General features: G+C 41.6%; 2 protein-coding genes across 9 annotated transcripts in view; both read left to right on the top strand.

Moving 5' to 3' along the window:
- GPT2 (glutamic--pyruvic transaminase 2) overlaps positions 1-16,213 on the top strand; it is a 52,972-nt gene extending 36,759 nt beyond the window's left edge. For all 6 annotated transcript variants that reach the window (XM_044987620.1, XM_044987619.1, XM_044987618.1 and 3 more), the window contains 8 exons: positions 2,939-3,072; positions 4,597-4,840; positions 5,534-5,613; positions 6,238-6,374; positions 7,187-7,361; positions 9,055-9,210; positions 9,986-10,098; positions 13,244-16,213. In XM_044987620.1, coding sequence (XP_044843555.1) covers positions 2,939-3,072; positions 4,597-4,840; positions 5,534-5,613; positions 6,238-6,374; positions 7,187-7,361; positions 9,055-9,210; positions 9,986-10,098; positions 13,244-13,334 — 1,130 coding nt within the window. In that variant the 3' untranslated portion in view covers positions 13,335-16,213. The remainder of the gene's footprint in view (positions 1-2,938; positions 3,073-4,596; positions 4,841-5,533; positions 5,614-6,237; positions 6,375-7,186; positions 7,362-9,054; positions 9,211-9,985; positions 10,099-13,243) is intronic.
- Positions 16,214-17,509: 1,296 nt separating this feature from the next.
- LOC123349484 (borealin-2-like) overlaps positions 17,510-19,242 on the top strand; it is a 129,340-nt gene continuing 127,607 nt past the window's right edge. The window contains exon 1 of one of the 3 annotated variants that reach the window (XR_006573564.1): positions 17,510-17,780. Coding sequence is in view for 2 of the 3 variants with exons in the window: in XM_044987625.1 (XP_044843560.1) it covers positions 17,645-17,780 (136 nt within the window). In the remaining variant the exon portion in view is untranslated. The remainder of the gene's footprint in view (positions 17,781-19,242) is intronic. The other 2 variants (XM_044987625.1, XM_044987626.1) reach the window with 2 other exon arrangements.

The following is a 19,242-nucleotide window of genomic DNA, read 5'->3' as shown; positions in this document are numbered from 1 at the left end:
GAGCCATGTTATGAAAAATAATATGAATCTGTCGGTGGATTAAACTGAACTTTTTGTACAACATGCTATGCCTAAACTACAAGCTGGGGAAATGTTTTGTTCTGTGGCTCATAGGTGGTTAGTCATGGAGGTCACTGGAAGTCACAGAATCCATGATTTCCAGAGACCTCCGTGACTTCAGTCTGCGGTGGTCGGGAGCTGCAGGGTCCTCCACTGCCCGTGGGGGCAGGGAGGCGGTGGCAGGGGCACCCCACAGATTCCCAGCTGCCACGAGTGGCGGGGGAACCCAGCAGCTTCTGGCCACCATGGGCTGCAGGGAAAGTCCCAAGCTCTGGACCACTGTGGGCACCCAGAGCTGCAGGCAGCAGGGGTACCCCGCAGCTCCCGGCTGCTGCAGGCGGTGGGGGTACCCCACAGCTCCTGGCCACTGCAGGCAGCAGGAGGGACCCTGGGAGCTGCAAGCGGCAGGGGTATCCCACAGCTCCCAGCTGCTGTAGGTGGTGGGGTCCCCGCAGCTCCCAGTTGTGGGCAGTGAGGACTTTGGGGCTCCGACACCCAACCCACAGTGGGAGCCCCCAGAGCTCCCAGACTCTGTGTAGCTGCCCTGCTGCAGGTAGCGTGGAGACCTGCAGATCCCCATTATGTGACAGATATTTTTAGTAAAAGTCACGGACAGGTCACAGTTTCCATGAATTTTTCTTTATTGCCTGTGACCTGTCCATGACTTTTACCAAAAATATCCATGACAAAATCTTGGCCAAAATCACATCAGTGATAGTACCAGGATTAGAATGTATTTGTCTCCTGATATCAGTCCCATGTTAGGTCTATTAGCCTGTGCAACCTGAATGTGAAATTCTTTTCATTTCACAGAGTATGGATGATCTTTGAAAAATTTATAGACTCCGTGCAGGAATCTTTTCCCAGAATAAGTGTATTTTCAAAGTACTTGCAGTTGGTCAGTGTAAGCAGGGTTCTGATTGCTTTCTTGCTTTCAGCAATCTTAATCTTCAGATAAAATGATCATTTAGAACATTAACATTTTAAAATTATATAAATGACTAAGCTTGCAAAACTTACTCAAATGTCAGTGGATAAACAGACATTCTGTATGTTCGTGACTGGAAGGTGATTCTATAGTATCATGTGCGTTAAAGAGCAACTGCCCATCTGATTAACTATAACAATAAATATTTAAAAACCTGCAGCGCAGATAGACAAAGTCTGATATTCATTGGTAGGTTTTCAGAATAGTGCGTCAGTCACCAATCTCACTTAGCTGATTAGCCCACATAAATGCTTGTCTAAAATGAGGTTTTTAAATTTTTCTGGCTGGGAGCTGCCCCACCATAGTGCTCAGGGTTCAATGTTTTCCTTTTTTGCTTCTTCTTCCTGTTGTTGTTTTTTGTAAACATGGCCCTTCCACACATACCTTTATGGTCTGAGGAACTGTGCTCAAATTACAGCTACAATAAAACTAGCTTCTTGAACAGGTTTAGCAGTCCAACATTGAAATGGCCAAACTGTATTTCAAAATCAGTTGAAAATCAGCTTTGTCTGGGCCAACCATTCTAACTAACACTTTCCACTGTTGCCACCATTGAGGGGAAACTTTAGGGCTGCTGGTATTTTAACAGCTGTTGACTTACCCTGCTCAGAGCAGGTGTAAATGACATGGTAGTTAAAAATGTTGTTTGCAGTGTTGTGGGTGAAACCAGATAATCATTACACTCTTAAATGAACTCTCACAGAAAAATGATAAAAAACAAACAAACCCCAAACCACCATATTACTCCTGGGGGAAGCTTTTCACAAAATGATCATTCCATATGTGACCTTTCAGTCCTCATCCTCAAAGGAAACCTGCACCACACCTTCAGGTGAGCCAAGTCCAATTACCCCACTCCATCCAGCAATCTGCTTAAAGCCAAGAAGGTCTTGCAGCTTCATGTCATTGTGCTAAATTAGCTGTGCACTTACCACTTCAGCCTCCATCAGCCCTGGGCCTTATACCTTGAATTCATCTTTCAGTCTGCTGCAGGTTTATTTTTTGCACATACTTAGCAATGGTGTATTTAGGACCCAATAAACTGCCTTTATTTAAGAGAGTTACAGCTGTGATTATAAACTTCATCAGAAGCTTGTGTACCATAACCTTACACTGTACTTTTGGTTAACCTAGCTGCTTCCCCTGCAGATAATTGAAAAGCAATTTAGATGGGAAGGCAGGATGGTTCTGTGGTGTCACATGGTAATCTGAAATTAAAAGTCTTTGAAGTTTCAGCATGTTTTTAAAAAAAATATATTTTATTATTCCATTCACACAGGTTCCCTCTATTCCTTCCTCTTGTTGTTTAAATAGCAGGCCATTTTAAAAATTAAGTTGGTTGACTTTCAATAAAATGGCAGGGTGATTGTCAGAGGGAAGAATTGGGTTTCTGTCCATATGGCAAGGCAAACGTTAGATAATTTATATTGGCAATCCAATATCTTCATATTTATTTTGTCTTTCAGAGATGCTTATTTCAGGTTTACAGCCATGACTGTGTTCCTCTTGCAGCACTGGGAACGTATCACCTCATTTTCTACTTCAGAAAACTGCTGTATTGGGGAAATAATAAAGCTCTCATACAGCCAAACTACCTCATATACTACTAACTTTGGGGAGGGATAGCTCAGTGGTTTGAGCATTGGTCTGCTAAACCCAGGGTTCTGAGTTCAATCCTTGAGGGGGCCATTTAGGGATTTGGAGCAAAAATCTGTCTGGGGATTGGTCCTGCTTTGAGCAGGGGGTTGGATTAAATGACGTCCTGAGGTCCATTCCAACCCTGATATTCTATGATTCTTAACTTTGGAATGTTACGGGCCAAACATGGGCATTTAAGATTTGTAGATTGTGTACATTTGAATATCTGCTCATATTCTCCATTTCTCACAGGGTCTTACAGTGCCAGTCAAGGTGTAAATTGCATCCGTGAAGATGTTGCAGCGTACATTGAAAGACGAGATGGAGGAGTTCCTGCAGATCCAGATAATATATACCTTACCACAGGGGCTAGTGATGGAATTGCTGTAGGTGTTAAAAGTTTGTGTGTACATGTATATATTCTGTGCATAAACAAACTGTGCGGTACATTAGACATATCCCTTAAGAAATATAGACTATAGAGCATGATTCTCATCTTCTTTGCACAATTGTATGTCTGATCTCTCACATACACCATGCCATTGATTCTGATCTGATTTACATTGAAGTCAGTTATGTTATGTGTGAGCAAAAGACAGGAGTTCTGAAACAGGCCCATGGATACTAAAATCTTCATATGGCCGTCTAAAGCTTTTTAAGTGACTAAATATTGACTTAGGAGACTAGCATTAGCCATCTTGGCTAGAAGATTTTGCTGTACACGACTAAGGGCTTGGCTGTACTTGAAATGTGTTGCTGTAGTGCTTCAGTGAAGACACTACTTCTGCTGACGGGAGGGGTTTCCCGTCGGTGTACATAACTCACCTCCATGAGAGACAGTAGCTAGTAGCTGTATACACTGGGTGCTAGGTCAGCTTAACTGTGCCACTCAGGGGTATGGATTTTTCACACTCCTGAGCAATGTAGTTAAGCCAACTTAATTTTCCATGTAGACCAGGCCTAAAATGTGTAGACGCTAAAGCTTAGAAGAGGATGTTATTCACTGGAGAAACCAGAGCCCACAGACTGAGAATTCTTGGAGAGCTTTAAGGAAACCATGTGTTACGTAGATTCAGTGGAACCCACACTAAGGGCCACCTTCAATAGCCAGCCTTCCTACATTAAGCAATTCACTTTAAAGTATTCCCAAAGTTTCCAAGGCAGTTTTTGTTCTTTAGATGAAGACCATCTCTACTAGGTAACTAGTATATGTTGATCCTTTGCATGGTTGCTGAAGATAGATTTCCTTGGATTTGCTTTGCTGTAGTGCATATTTTTATTTTTTTAGCTAGTTTGCAAAACTTTTTTTTAAATGACATCTTGTGGCACAGTTTGGTATTACAGTACTCTGATTTACAGCAGCTTCATTGATTCTTCCAGTGTAATCCATTTCCCAGACTTTGCAATTTGGCAGTGTGACAGGAGTGTGAGCATTACATGTTTTTCCATAAAACTTTATCAGCTATAAATGCATATAACCATATTTGATTATACCGGTACTATCTTTGTTGCTTGTTTGAATTTTCCAGTGATAAGCCTTCAACTTCACCTGGCAGTTACAGCAAGACGGCAGCTGTTGGTTGTTTTTAAAGGACTCTATGTGATGTGTTTGGCCATTGTTAAATGTTACATAATTTTTGTTATAAAACACCTTGCATTCTCTATCTAACAGTTGGTGTGAAATGTTATTTGACTTAAAAGATAAATGTCCTTCAGTATTCAGAACTAGCAGTGTCACTGTCATGAAGGTTGGTGACTTTGTGCCTCTGTAACTGAAATTTGCCTAAGGCTTTGGGTCCCATAGAGCGGGAGAAAGTCACACAGCAAGTTGTTCCAGAATATACTGTGAATTGCGCTGTCATCTGTTATTTTTTGTTTTTTTTCTTCTTTCAATTCCTACATTTTTCCAGACTATTCTAAAGATCCTGGTCTCAGGAGGAGGGAAATCCCGAACTGGAGTGATGATCCCAATCCCACAATACCCCTTGTATTCAGCAGCCATATCTGAACTAGATGCCATCCAGGTGAACTATTACCTGGATGAAGAGAATTGCTGGGCACTAGATGTGAATGAACTTCGTCGTTCCTTGAATGAAGCCAAAGCATACTGTAATCCAAAGGTCCTTTGCATCATCAACCCAGGAAATCCCACTGGTTTGTAATGGCTTCATTTAAATGTTTCAAAATTTATTTTGTTCACCCCTTTTTTTTTCTTTTTGCTGTACATGCTTAGAACTTGCTTGTGACTTATCATTGCACATGTACAGCTGGACTCTAATGATAAAATCAGAGATTCCTACCATATAACCAATTTGTCACCCTGAAACTTAGTTAAGCATGTTTTAATTTACTGAGATAATTTACCAGCTAAGCAATCAAGCCTGGGTTCAAGAACATATAAACCCAGGTTTAAGTATTTTGTGTGTGCATGCTAAAGAGTTTTGGGCTTACCCATGTAAGAGCATGTGTAAACTGCAATGAAGAACATATCCAAAGAAGACTAGTCTTATCCTCAGCTGACTTGTTGACAGGGGTCTAAAAATGAATGTCTCACAAATTCGCTGTCTCCTATAATTTAGACAATACATCTCAAGCAGTTGTGATTGGAGACTCCCCACCCACCATCCCAGACATATTGTATAGAGTATATATAGCGTATAAGTGATTGTAATGAGTTTTATGTCCCAGCTTCCATACCTTAAAAAAATAAAATAAATAAATAAAAGCTAAGAGGGACAACTTATTGAAGAGGTAGCAGCCTTCCTGGTTCTAGACTAAAAGACTGTATATATGTTCTCTACTAATTAACCTGAATTGCAACTTTTCTTCTCTCACTTTAAATTATAGGTCAGGTTCAAAGTAGAAAGTGCATTGAAGATGTTATACATTTTGCTTGGGAGGAGCAACTCTTTCTTCTGGCTGATGAGGTAGTAGAGCATTAAGACTACATACCTTTCTGTGGAGAACACACCTGCAGTGCAGCAGAAGCACTAGGTGCTCGGTTCTCTTCCTTTGCGCTCAACAAGTGTGATTGTTGATTTCTAACATGGCGCATGCTAAAAGTTGTGAACAAAAAGCCAGCTTCTCAGTCCTGAAGAGTTAATTTGAAAAATGAGTGTGCTGGACTTGATGTAGGTGAAAAGGGTAGTGGCTCCAATAAGGATGTAACTCTAGAAAGAAACTGGAACAACATCCTAGTTTTGACCTGCAAAAAATAGGGTGACATTAGCCTTTGGTTTAGATAATTAAAGGGAGGGAAACTGGAGCTGGGGCGAGGTGGGGATTGGGAATTGAGTACACGGATGAAAAACATAAAAGTTTAGAAATAATATACAAAATCAAAGTTCAATAATCTTCTTGCAAGGGCTACTCAGTTAAGTATAGCATAAGCTATACGTTTGTTATGCTTGAAGTAACTGTAACTTCTCTCTTGTAAATGCTTTCAAGCATTAGTACATCCCAAACTTTCTTCAGCAACTTACATTCTGTGTAATATGCCGTCATTTATTCACATTTGGGCAGAGTGCATAATATTTCCTCTGATTGTGTAGGTTTATCAAGATAACATTTACTCAGAAGAATGTCAGTTTCATTCCTTCAAAAAGGTTCTGTATGAGATGGGACCAGAGTACTACAGCAATGTAGAGCTAGCATCCTTCCATTCCACCTCCAAGGGATACATGGGCGAGTATGTCCATCTTCATTTCTTTATTGTATAACCTCTTGCACAGTATTTAGTAGAATAGCTTCCTCTTACCTCTTGTCAAGCAGGATGATTTTTTCACATAGTCATCTTGTATCTTCTGTTACTGTTACATAACAACTAGTAAACAAGGAAAATGCATGAGTTTATATATGGAATATTGTATAACTTATGGGCTAGCCCAGTGGTTTTGCAAACTTTTTATTTAATGGAGTAGTTTTTAAAAAAGAGAGCACCTATCACAGACCTGCCTCCCATCCCAACACCCCAGTCCTACATTACTAGGTTCCTAAAATAGTTGTGAGTGCAGCCTACCGGGGATGGCACAATGGACCTCTGGACTACTGACTAATTCAAGAGTCCCTGGATCAGCCTGATTTTATAGAGGGGTGGATGTGTGTGTGTTTCTTTTTTGGGGGATCAGGGGAGGGAAATGCCAACTTCCTGATCAAATGGATTCTGCTTCTGCTGTACACTTCTACTCTGAGGAATAAACATCCATGTTAATAGCTAGACTAAGCTCATATTGAAGCTGCATATGTTAATGTCTAAATGTCACACCCAATACTTTCTTTGATGGTAATTAGCTACCATTATACCTTACCCAATACGAAAGAAGATGCCTAAAAATGTAGGTTACATGTATTGGTGCTAAAAGCAAGATGCTCATGATTAATATAAAGTTCAGCTGGATGCTTCCTCTTTTTCCTCTCTTGGGGTTGTTTTCAGTAATTAACATTCCAGATTATATTCATTTTTTCTCTGTCTCTTCCCCCCCCCCCCCCCCCAATTCTCAGGTGCGGTTACCGAGGGGGTTATATGGAGGTCATTAACTTGCATCCAGAGATAAAAGGACAGCTTGTTAAACTTCTCTCTGTTCGCCTCTGTCCTCCAGTCTCTGGACAGGCAGCTATGGATATCGTAGTGAATCCTCCAGTACCTGGGGAAGAATCTTATGCACAGTTCATTAAGGTCAGCTCTAATATTGTTTGTTTATTTCTTAACCTTATCCCATATATCACCAGGGTGTGATGAAAATATACAGAAAGATCCCATCTCAGCCTTCCTTATGATAGAGCCCTGTAATAACACTGGCCAACAGGACTACAGAGAATTTCAAATTCTCTTTGTACTAGTAGCTTCAACATCTTGGTGGAGTCATAACACTTCCATCACATGTTTGTGGCTTTTCATTGAGTTCATTTGCTTTTAAATATAATTTCTTTCCCCCGTGGCTTCCGTGGTAAATGAGGGCAGCTACTCAACAAAGCTGGCTTCTATGAAAAACTGCACAGGAAAAATGAAGCTACTAAATGAGGGTGACTTTGTAAGTAAAATTATATTGTACCCTTATATATTGAATGCTTATTTGAACAAAGAATAGTAGCTTCTCATTTGTACAGATGCTCTACCAAATTCAGTTCTAGTGTATAAATGGAGTTAAAAATGTGGCCCATTATTTTAAAAAGAAGAGTTTTCACATTCCATGGAAGATCAATCCTATTGTAGGGGATGTAGTAGAGATCTGTCAAACAGAAAATGCTTATCTGCTTTTAGTTGTGTGTTTTGGTGTGTGTGTGTCTTTCTTTTTAAAGACAGCTCTTTTTATCTCGTAACTAGAGCCTGTGAGATATTGTTAATTAGACATCACTGATTTGCCTTAGGATCACCAGCCTAGATTGATGGTGACTGAAAGTCATCATTATCTGAAGAATGCTATTCAGTGACCTTTTGAAAGGAGTTTCTCAGTACTGTTCCAAATGGACAAGTGTTCCCCTCACAAAAGCCCCAATTTGTACCCTTGTGTAGATAGTCTCGTCAGAAATGCTACAAACTGAATTAGTATGGAGACTGAACTACTCTCTCATCCCTGGAAATTGGTCCTGCCAGGTCAATCTTGAGGCATATTGAAAATACAATTTGAGAAGGCTGACCTGCTGTACCTATTCTGTGGATAAATAGAGAACTCCAGGAATGTTGTTCCAGAACCATTGTTCCAGAACCTTTCACAAATGCTAAATTCAGAAACGTACTTCCTTTAAAAGGATACCATCTTCCCTCTACACACAGCCTGTGGACTAGGGCTCCTGCTTGAATTCTGGGCCTTTCAAGGGTAGTGTCTGCAGAGGTGACTTGGCATCTGCTTTGCTACATATGCAGAACTCCCTCTTGGCCACAGAACCCCAGAAGCTCCGTTCCAGGAGTTTGGGCCAGTTTGATTGTATAGCACATATCTGCAGAAAAGGCACTGAAATTACAATGATTGTATTCAGTGGGGGGAAAAATTGCAAGTCACAAAACTTGCCCAGACCAGAACAATGTTAAACCTTTGGGTTTGCATCCAGGGTTGCACCAGAGTTATAGGAAATGTATACTTTTTGTCATCTTCCAGCAGCAGGTATTTAAGATGGAAGACATTAGATTTGACTAGTGTGTGACTGCTGAATTATGATTGACATCACTTTTGGTCCATTGCAATTTGTCTTGGGTGTTTGTTATTGCTAATCTTTTATATATTTTACTTACCTCTTACCTAGTAAGGAGTGAGTTTAAGGAAACATTTTGTTTTACCAACTGCAAAACTATTGAACCAACCTACAATTCATCATCTAAGGAGCAATTCAACTCTTTTCTATTCTCCTTCCCCTCCTTTTCTTTTAAACAGGAAAAGGAGTCTGTTTTGAACAATCTTGCCCAAAAAGCCAAGCTAACAGAAGACATGTTTAATAAAGTGCCAGGAATTCACTGCAATCCACTTCAAGGAGCTATGTATGCCTTCCCAAGGATATTTATCCCTTCCAAAGCCATTGAGGCAGCAAAGGTCAGTCAGCCATTGTCCGTCTAACCTTGCTACATTGTTACTGGTTGTTATCCATGAGGGAATTTTATGCCCCAGAGTAGAACAAGTGCTTTCCAGCTACAAACAAAGACTGGCTATTGCTAAGAGATTATATCACTAATAAACAAGTGGGCAGGCAGGCCTTTCATTTTCTAATTCATTTTTGATTGGGGCTCAGTTATACCTATGTTACTGAGGTGAAATAATGCCTCTGAATCACGTATATAGCCTGGGCGTGTTGATTTGACTAACTTAAAATGTAAGAACTTCCTCCAAATTATTATTCGGGTGATTTACTACTCAGCAGATGTTTTGGAAAAATCCAATGGGAATGCCTAATTATTTGTGCTATGGGCAATATTGTAAGGATAGGCATGTAGGAGTTAATTCATCAAATATTTTTAATACCTTTAATCTGTTAGACACTTCAGTGAAATTAGGTTTAGAACACCAAAGAACTCCATTGCTAGAAGTTTCTAGGTCTCAGTCAATCAAAGAGGGGAGTAGTTATGTAAAGACAGCATGACTGGCTAATTCTGTTCTGTTGAGCTGGACTGATTGAGAGCCTGCAGTGTGGAGTGGATCCATTTCGCCACCAACGGGAGTTACTGTCCATCCATGTAGTGAAGAAAATGAAAGTGCAAGAGAAACGTTTGGAAAGAAAAATGACCATAAAACTGTATTTTGTGCATTATGATTTCATGTTATGATCTGGAGATGAAAAATTACTTATAAAATTCAATCTCTTTTTTCTCAGGCTCATGAAATGGCCCCTGACTTATTCTACTGTATGAAACTTTTGGAAGAAACTGGAATCTGTGTTGTACCTGGCAGTGGATTTGGCCAAAGAGAAGGAAGTTACCACTTCAGGTGCAGTATCTGTTTAATAGCAAATTACAGTGTATTGTAAGAATCCAGTTGTTACAATCTTTCTCTTTACTAAATAAATAAAACTGTTAAGGTTCTTACAGCATGTCCTCTATGAAAAACAGACTTGGACTAATTCACATTGTTTGTGATACCAACCTTTTTTTTTTTCTTGGGCATACTCTGTATAGCTAATAATTATATCTAGAGCAGTAGGACTGGTTTTTGCTGTGTCATTCGGCTTCATACAGTATTTCCCCAATTTGCTAACATCAGTTCCAAATATACAGAACAGAGCACAGTGAGGTATCTAAGTGAACACTCAAGGGATCAGAAAATACTGGTTCTTAGAAGTGATCTTTAATTCTGCTGAAACTGTGGTCTACTTTTAAAATGATTATTTTACAGTATGGCTCTATACTGAAAAGTGATTGTGAAAATTGCACCACCTCACAGAACAGTTACAGTTCCTGTGTACCTTGAGTAATGTTTGCTCACTTTACTGAAATAAGGTGTGGGGTTTTCTTTAGCTATTTTTGGGCCTGACTGCCGCCCTTACTTGCACTAAGCAGCACTTTACTCTGCAAGAACTGTCTCCCACCTCCTGTTTGGTGGAATCTGTCTCAAGGCATGCTACACCTCTGGGTGACCTGCCTTTAATTAAGGGCATGGCTACACTTGCAGATGTAGAGTGCTGTGAGTTAAACCAGCCCTCGGAGCGCACAATAGGGAAAGTGCTGCAGTGTGTTCACACTGTCAGATTCAAGAACACTGGCACGGACACATTAGCTGCTCTTGCAATCCCACAAAGAGCAGCGCATTGTGGTAGCTATCCTAGCATGCAAGTGGCTGCAATGTGCTTTTCAAATGGGGGGTGGGGTGGGTGGAGTGTGACAGGAAGTGCGTTATGTGTATGTGGCGGGAGAGACAGTGGGTTTTTGGGGGGCTGAGAGCATGTCAGCATGCTGTCTTGTAAGTTCAGACAACAGCAGACTCCCCCTTCTCCCCCCCCCCACTCAACAACAGCATTCCACACTAATGGCTTTCTTTGTCCTGGAGCAGATAAGCAGCCAGCTGTCAGAAACGGAGCTTTGAAAGGGCATATCTGTATTCCTACAGCCAAGTTCAAAACAATGACAAGAGTGGTCACTTGACTTAAGGGGATTATGGGACGTTTCTGGAGGCTGATCAAAGCGCAGTAATGCAACACCTCGTTCACACTGACGCTGGGGCGTTTCAGCCGAGGTGTGGCAAGCGTTATGCTTCTCATGGAGGGTGGATTACCAGGAGTGCTCCAGCTACAGAGTCCAGGCGCTCCAAGTGCCTTGCCAGTGTGGAAGGGTCATGAGTTAGGGTACCTGGGGCTGCTTTAATGCACTCTAACTTGCAAGTGTAGCCAAGCCTAAAAGGCCTTACAAATATCGTTTCCAAAATATAGCCACACATACATTTCACTAAGATTATGAGCACCAGCGTGACACAGGTTTTCAGTAGAAATCTTACATGACACTCTTTGGCAAACTAGAATGTAAATACCAGACCTAGGGGATCCCTGTAACCCTTATGCACTCCTGTGCCCTGTATTTGACATCAAGAGATCCTTGGGTCATGGCAACCCTATTGTTTTCATGCGCTTCCACAGGTATAATGAAGGGCAAAATTTGGCCCTGCAACTGGAATTCAGTGAACAGTTTTGTTGGAGACGGACAAGTCAAAATACAAGCCAGCTCATTTTCCCCATTATATTGATTGTGCAATGCTAACAAAGGTCTGGATTCTACAACACTTGCATTCAGCAGCACCATATAACCCCAAGTAGTCCCCAAAAGATAACTATACTTATCTCCTTAGCTGATCATTGTATATTGTGTGACTTACAATAGAAGTCTATTTGCATACGGAGTCAAATGCTAATGAAAAGATTGTTGGGACTTCAGAAGGCAAATTAACAGGAAGAGGTAAACAGTGGGGGATGAGGGAACCCTGTTTTAGAGGTGAAGAACAAAGGACTGGGCCAGTATATATAGAGGTGCAGAAAGAGATGCTGGGGGAGACAAGTTGCCAGCAGGCTTGATCTCATGAAAGGAGAGCTATGCTGGTTGAAAAACACTGTGAGAAGGAGGTGGGGTAAGCAGTACCTTATTAGACAGGAGGACAGCTTGTTAGTTGAGTTTAAGCTTTAGAATTTGTTATGATTTTGTTTTATATGTAATTTTGTTTCTAATATTTCTGTTTTACTCTCCTATGAATCTCTGTGTTAAATACATTAACTTGCATTCTCTATAAACAAATCGAAGTGCTGTTAGTTAAGCGGAGCTGTGATCTGAGGTGTAACTAGTAAGCTGTGATGTACTGTTCCTGTGGGAACAGAGGATCTGGTCATTCCATGAGTGTTCAGCGGCTAAGGGGCGGGACACTGTGCAGGGACGTTCTGAGGACTCAGGGGTTAGAGTTTGGCTATTGCTAGCCTGGATGCGGGACAGAACCCAGGTGGACTGAGAGGGGAGTGCTTGCGTTGCCTATGGCTCGGACAGTCAGCCCTGGGAGGTACAGACAAAGTTTCCTCATTCTAAGGGCAGGTGTCAGGGGTGCCTCACAAACCTGGCAAGTGACGCAGTTGTACCTGTGTAACTGAGAGCAGAATTTGTTGTGTAGAATTTTTTTACTGGTGAGAATACAAGAGCTGGAAGGAACGAACTCCACTTGCAGATAGCTAAGTTTGCAGGGCTGGCTGTTAGAAAAAACACATTTCACATGTAAACTGAACAAGTTTGATACAGAAACATTAAAATAATAAACATAGTAGCCCACAGTAGACTGTCTATTGCAGGGGGCACTTAATGAGGTTTTGCTCTATTTAAAAAACTGAGATGACAAGCCCCGGAATTTTAGTACACAGGTCAATCAAAACCAGGTGCTCTATGTACAGTAACTGTAGCTATAACATAAATTCAGAAAATAAGGGAATCTTTTTAAAAGCAGGTTGCAGAAAGTTAAAAGCTCTACTTTCTCTGCACTGTTTGGGAAATATATCTCGGGGGGGGGGGGGTTGGGTGAGGTGTCTCTTTCAGGTTTCCATTTCTTTAATGTTTATTACAATGCATCTTATCAAATGTTTTGCAATACAGTGTTTCTTCTCTTTTTCCAGAATGACCATTCTCCCTCCAGTAGAGAAGCTGAAGATTGTGCTGGAGAAAGTGAAAGACTTCCACATACAGTTTCTTGAAGAATATGCATGAAAGAGATGCAGACTCTTTCCCCCCCTCCCAAAGCAAATGCAGAAAATGAACAATATGTGCTGAGAATGGGCTGTTCATCTAGTTAACTGCATTTACACTAGATAAAGCCCATACGTGGGCAAAAGTTACACTTCTTCCTGAACAATTAAACCTAATGTCTGGTGTGGGAGATACTGCTATACAGAGGTGGGTGGGAGGGGAAACATGAAGAGGGAAGGGGAAGAGAGAGTCTAGTAGACTATTTTGTGCCTTGACTGGAAGTTATATTCTTGACTTACACTTCTGGCCTAGTTAGTTGTGGAGGAAAGTCACTTATGAAAACTATTGATGATATTGCCTTCTACAAAGCAGAAATGCAGATACCCAACATATTTGCTCAGAAACATCCATTTCCTGTTTGAGATTTTACCCCAAAAAATCCTAAAATCTACATTCTAGGTGTGGTTGGGTTGTTATTGTTTTTGAGTATAAAGTGTTACCCACATCTGATCAAACTGGCAGTTGTTCAAATATTCATAAAATCTTTGATAGATCATTTTGTGTGACTAAATTCTATTGCATCTGAACTTTACATTATTTCTAAATAAAATCTGAGTGGAGCACAGGCAGTTCTGAGGGCAGAGATAGTGCATATGATATATTGTGTTTTGAGTCTTAGTTTAAGAAATTGAAATTCAATGAATTATGACCATGAACTAGTTTATCCACACACAGCTCAAGTTAGAGTAGACAAGTATGAGAGAACAATAGCACTGAGCTTTTCATATCATAACCACTTTGTTAAAAAAAATAAAAAAGCTGAGTCGTCTCCTGTTCACACATGCCATTTGTGTATATTGACTATTACAAGCAACCAACTTCAAAGCAAATGTGAACACTGTTAAGCCTTAATAATAAGGTCCAACACAAAAACTGTTAAAATTGCAGCACCTCTTGATCCTCTGAGAATGATTCTTTGGAACTGGATGATTAGGCGATAGAGTCCTTTGCTTTACTGGTTTGAATCTAGCCCAACTCTGTAAAGACTGAAAGATGCTTCTGTCAGACAAATGTTTGTATGTAGCTTAAAGGAAATTAATTGGTGATTTCAGTCTTGTTCCTAGTCAAAGTGTCTGGATCACACAAGCTACTATGTATGGCATCCTCAGCAGGGAGAGTAAAGGCTGAATGGACATGGAGGGTTGGGCACTCTGAACTCAAGAGGGTTCTTCCAGAACAGGATGAGGTATGGTGGCACAGCATTATGTACATGCTTGTACCACCTGTGTCATTCTTATTTTGTGAAGGAACAAAAAAAATGTTTGTTTGGCACCTTTTGCTAGCACAAACACAGAACTGAAAACTCCCCTACCAATCACAGAGGTACTAAGTAACTTCATCAAGTTTTGTCTTAGTTTGTGCAGATCACTGTTTAGAGACAGCATCTCATTTATTCACATCATTAATTTAGATCTTATTCTTTAGGAGTAAATTAGAAATCTTGTTTACTAATATCATTTTGTTAGTAATACCTAGCTCAGCATGTGGTGCTAATAAGGAAGTTAAAATCTTGGGAGTTGAATCAAGTACAGGGACAAGTGAATTAACACATTGGATAAAAGGATGCATCAGTCTAGTGTGTTAAGGATAAAGATGATTATTGGCCATATCTCTTACAACAACATCAACTGGCCTATGGAATAGTACTGGAACAGACTGTACTTAGAAACTATGAAAATTTCAGAAGCATGCCCTATATGGAATGAATCAGTGGCTTCCTTTCAACTCCTAGTGGACAGATATCCAAAATGCAACCTCAACTGAAAATGGTACACTGTGGAGCAGTGTTATAGAGGCCAGGAGACTGAACTAAACTTTTACTTTGGAAACATGGGTCTCATCACATCAGTTGTATCTCTGGGAAGGCTGGGAAAGCTTGTGTTGCTGCTACCCATGGATAAACAGAACGCTTCATTTGCCAGCTCTCTGGCATCATTCATAAGCACTAATATAACTCTATACAGAAATGTAAAAGTAAAAACATGTAATAAGAGGTCAAAACATTCATATTTAAAGAAAAAATAAAAATTATCCAAGAAATTAATTTTTTCTTGCTGTTGAAATTAGCCCCCCAAGTCAAATCTGGTGTGGGGCTCACTGGTTGGAAGTGGCTGCCATAACCAACAATCTAATAATGGAAGTTAGTATATTTTTTTACACTTTTGTAACAGCAGCTTTTTCTCCTTGGGTAGTATATGTAGTCTAACAAACCAATAGATTTTATATTTACTTGTGTTTATACCTGATATTCCTGAAAACAATCCAAGGTTTACAACATACTAGAGACATTCTATATGGGTGTTGAAAGCTGCTTTTTTCCCCCCAGTCAGAGCAGCAGTCCTTATAGGTAACTTTTAAATCAAGGATAGTGACCTAATTTTAGTTTTCTAAACATTCTATGATGGTGCCTTTTATGTTTCTGACATTGTAAGGGAGAACATATGTTTTGATGCATCTCCTAGAGAAGGGTGGGGGGTTTCTACTGTTCAGCCACAATATTAGTATGTACTGTGGCAAGCTACAGTATACAGGTACGTTTTTGTGGGACAAAACTGAAAAACTAAGAAACAAAGACTTACATTTTCATTGTCTTCAATGTTTAATAGACAATATCTACTTTTTAATGCATGTTTCTAGGTTTTGTTTACCTACAGGTGCTTCTTAATACTGTATTTAGATTAACTTAGATGTATCCAAGACTTCAGAACAATAAAATAGATGTCAGAGATGTGGTAGTATTTAATCTTCTGGGTCATTTGACACCAAATGTCCAGTTTGTATGGTGAAATATTTATTAACTCCATGGTCTCTCACTATAATAAATCATTTCATCAACATCATGTATGGTTGATTTCATACTTCCTCAGATACATCATTCAGTGCACTTGTCATAAACTTCAGTTAGCAGAGTTCCCTCTTTCCCATGCACGTAGAGCAGAATTGCACTCCTGTAGATGGTGTTAATTAAGAATTAATTCAAAATTGAAGGGAGCTGATGTCAGAAAATGGTACTGAAGTCAATTGGCAGCATGCAAAATTGGGCCCATTGATAGAAAAATCTATACAATAATAAATTTAAAAAAAACCTTAAATACCTTTTTGAAATACAAGACTTGGACTGCATTGTACTATAATATATGAAACAGAGAGCAGCAAGTAATCTCCAGAGCTGTTCCTGGAGCCAGAGAAGAAAAGGGGGCTAGATTCTTGCAAGTTAGTAGAGGAGTCCTACTACTTAAGCAAAAAGCCAGCTCTTATTTCCCTAAATACCTACATGTAAGCCAGCAAGCTATAAAATCCTTGCCTATCATCCTCTATAGAAGCTCTTCAGGGAAATGTGGCAAGGGCTTTTGGAGCAGGAATTATGCTTCTCATCTGTTTGTAGTGGGGTTAGCATAATACCATCCTGATCCTAATGAATGATTTACTGAATAAGCAATTTAAACCATATCAGTTAAAGAGATGGGGCATCCTAGTACCACTTACAAATTAACTATATGTAGTTAAGTGTTGATGCTGTAAAAGACAGAAAAAGTTCTCTGCCTTGATCATGCAGTATAATGAGATAGACCCTGTGCATGAGAAGGAAATCCATCTGGGCCCTTTATATGGATTCCTTTCTAAATCCCTGCTCCAAAGAGCTCAGAATCAAGCTGTTAATAACATGGTATAATCCAGCCTGCTAAAATAAAACAATTACCTATCTTCCTTTATTCTTCTTTGCTGAGTAAAGAGGAAGCTGCCCTTATTTCTGCGTTTTGAAGTCTATGTTTGTAAGCTGATATTAAGTCAAAGAGGGTAGGCAAAAAGTCTGGCAAAAGAACTAGGTAAACAAATGTATTCATGGGACCATTGCCTGTACCCCAAACTCATCATATTAAATGATCAAGTGTCCAATCACACACTCTTCTTTACATTATTACGTTTTCAGATTAAAAAATAAAGGTGAGAATGTATCCCTCCTACCCCTGGGGAGGTGGGTGGATTCCCAGTGTGACCCCCCCGCCTCCTCGGCCCAGGCAGGGGGCGCTCCCCGGTGTGACCCCTCCTCAGCCTAGGCAGGCTCCTGACCCCTCCTCTAGGCCCAGGCAGGGGGCGCTCCCCGGTGTGACCCCCTCCTCAGCCCAGGCAGGCTCCTGACCCCTCCTCTAGGCCCAGGCAGGGGGCGACCGCCGCGGTCCCTGCGTGGGTGTGTCCCGCCGCCGCCGCCCGCGGCTAAAAGCGTTGCCGGGCGGGCGGGCGAGCTCTCACTCTCTCTCTCTCTCGCAGCCATGTCGCTGAAGAAGCGCGTTGCCGCGGGCAAGAAGCGCAGCGCCGACTCCGGGGTGGAGACAGAGCGGGGCGCGCTGACCCAGGCGCAGAAGGACCAACGGATCAGCCTCTTCCTCAGGGGCTTCAACCAGCAGGGTGAGGCGCTGCCCCGCGCCGGCCCCTCCCCTCCCCTCCCCGCCCCGCGGCTCCGGGCTGAGCAGCGACCGGGCAGCGTGGGGGGCTGTCCCTCCCCAGCGAGGCAATGGGTTGGGGGCCGAGGCTGGCCAGGTGGCTGCTGGGCCTTCTCCGTTCCCGGCCCGCGCATCTCCCTCTGCCCCGGGGGCCTCAGCCGGGGGCCGTCGGCCGGCAGGTGAGTCTCCGTGCGGAGGGGGCTCCCCCGCCGAGGGGCTCCGGGGCGGCCGCTCTCCCGCCACGGACGGGCTGGCCCGGCCCAGAGTCTGGGACTAAAGCTGCTCACCAGGTTATTCGGCTTCCTGGGTATTTGGTCAAATCTGACACCCGCCCCCCCCGCGCCGCCACTGCGGGGCCAAACCGGAGCCAGTGGCCTCCCCTCAGCAGCGTTACTCGGGGAGAGGGGGGCGCCGGCCATGGCCCGCTCTGCATAGTGAGGTGGGCGCCGTGAGGCACAATCACGGTTACTGAGGCTGATGCCAGTTGATTGGTAGCGTGAAGGAGGACGAGGGATATTTATCACACTTACCAAGTGCATCCTTGCTCTTGGGCTGGGATGCTCCCTGTGGCCCGCCTCCTGTCCTCGGCACCTAGCCCAGAAAAACAGCACAACTTCCAGTTAGCAAATACTTCTTAAATGTTTGCTTTGGTGTTGTTTACAATCCCTTCCTAGATGTAGTTCATTAAGAGCGGTGCCTTAACAGGGGAAATGGAGAAACACTTGAAAGAAAGACACAGTGACAAATGGAAACTCGTATTTAAAAAGAAAATGAACAAACGTGGGCACTAGTGGATAAAGTCTGGTTGTAGATAATGGGATTAGCATCTTCATAGAATTCATGGGTCAGTTCATGTTCTTAGGAATGTGGAAACTTTTCATCTGCACTTTCAACTTAAGCATTGGGGCACAGAACTGCCCTGTATAACTCCTGTTGGGATGACTGTTGTCTGCAGAACTAATAAATACATGTATTTACATTTGATTTCTAACTACATAATCAATGTCTGGTTAAAAAAACCTGCATGTGATATCAGTCCTGATATGTAAGCTTCCTATTGACATTGTCAGAGGCAACAAACTGACTTATTATAGTCTAAGGATTTCTAATGAAATTAGTTGAAATAGACTTCTTGGAGCTATTACATTAAAAATCAACAGAGGCCTTCTAATATTTACTGACCATCTGCACTGAAACCAATGGGAAATGGTTACTGAAGTCTACATTTGATCAGATCAGTCTGGCAATTCAAGCAGCTTGCAATACAACAATAAAGAAATATAGCTTTTGCAAATGCACAACTTACTAAATGTTAACTTTTTATATTGTAAACTGCTTGTCAAGGCACCTAATGACTAACCACCATTAGCCTTCAAAAGAGGCCAAACTATTAGTTTAAGTTGCTGAACAGCCATAGATTTGTTCAG

Source organism: Mauremys mutica, chromosome 14 (assembly GCF_020497125.1).
Source record: "Mauremys mutica isolate MM-2020 ecotype Southern chromosome 14, ASM2049712v1, whole genome shotgun sequence".
In the NCBI taxonomy this organism is placed as follows: Eukaryota; Metazoa; Chordata; order Testudines; family Geoemydidae; genus Mauremys; species Mauremys mutica.
Note: the sequence above shows the minus strand (reverse complement) of the source record. Positions and strands in the feature narration are given on the sequence as shown.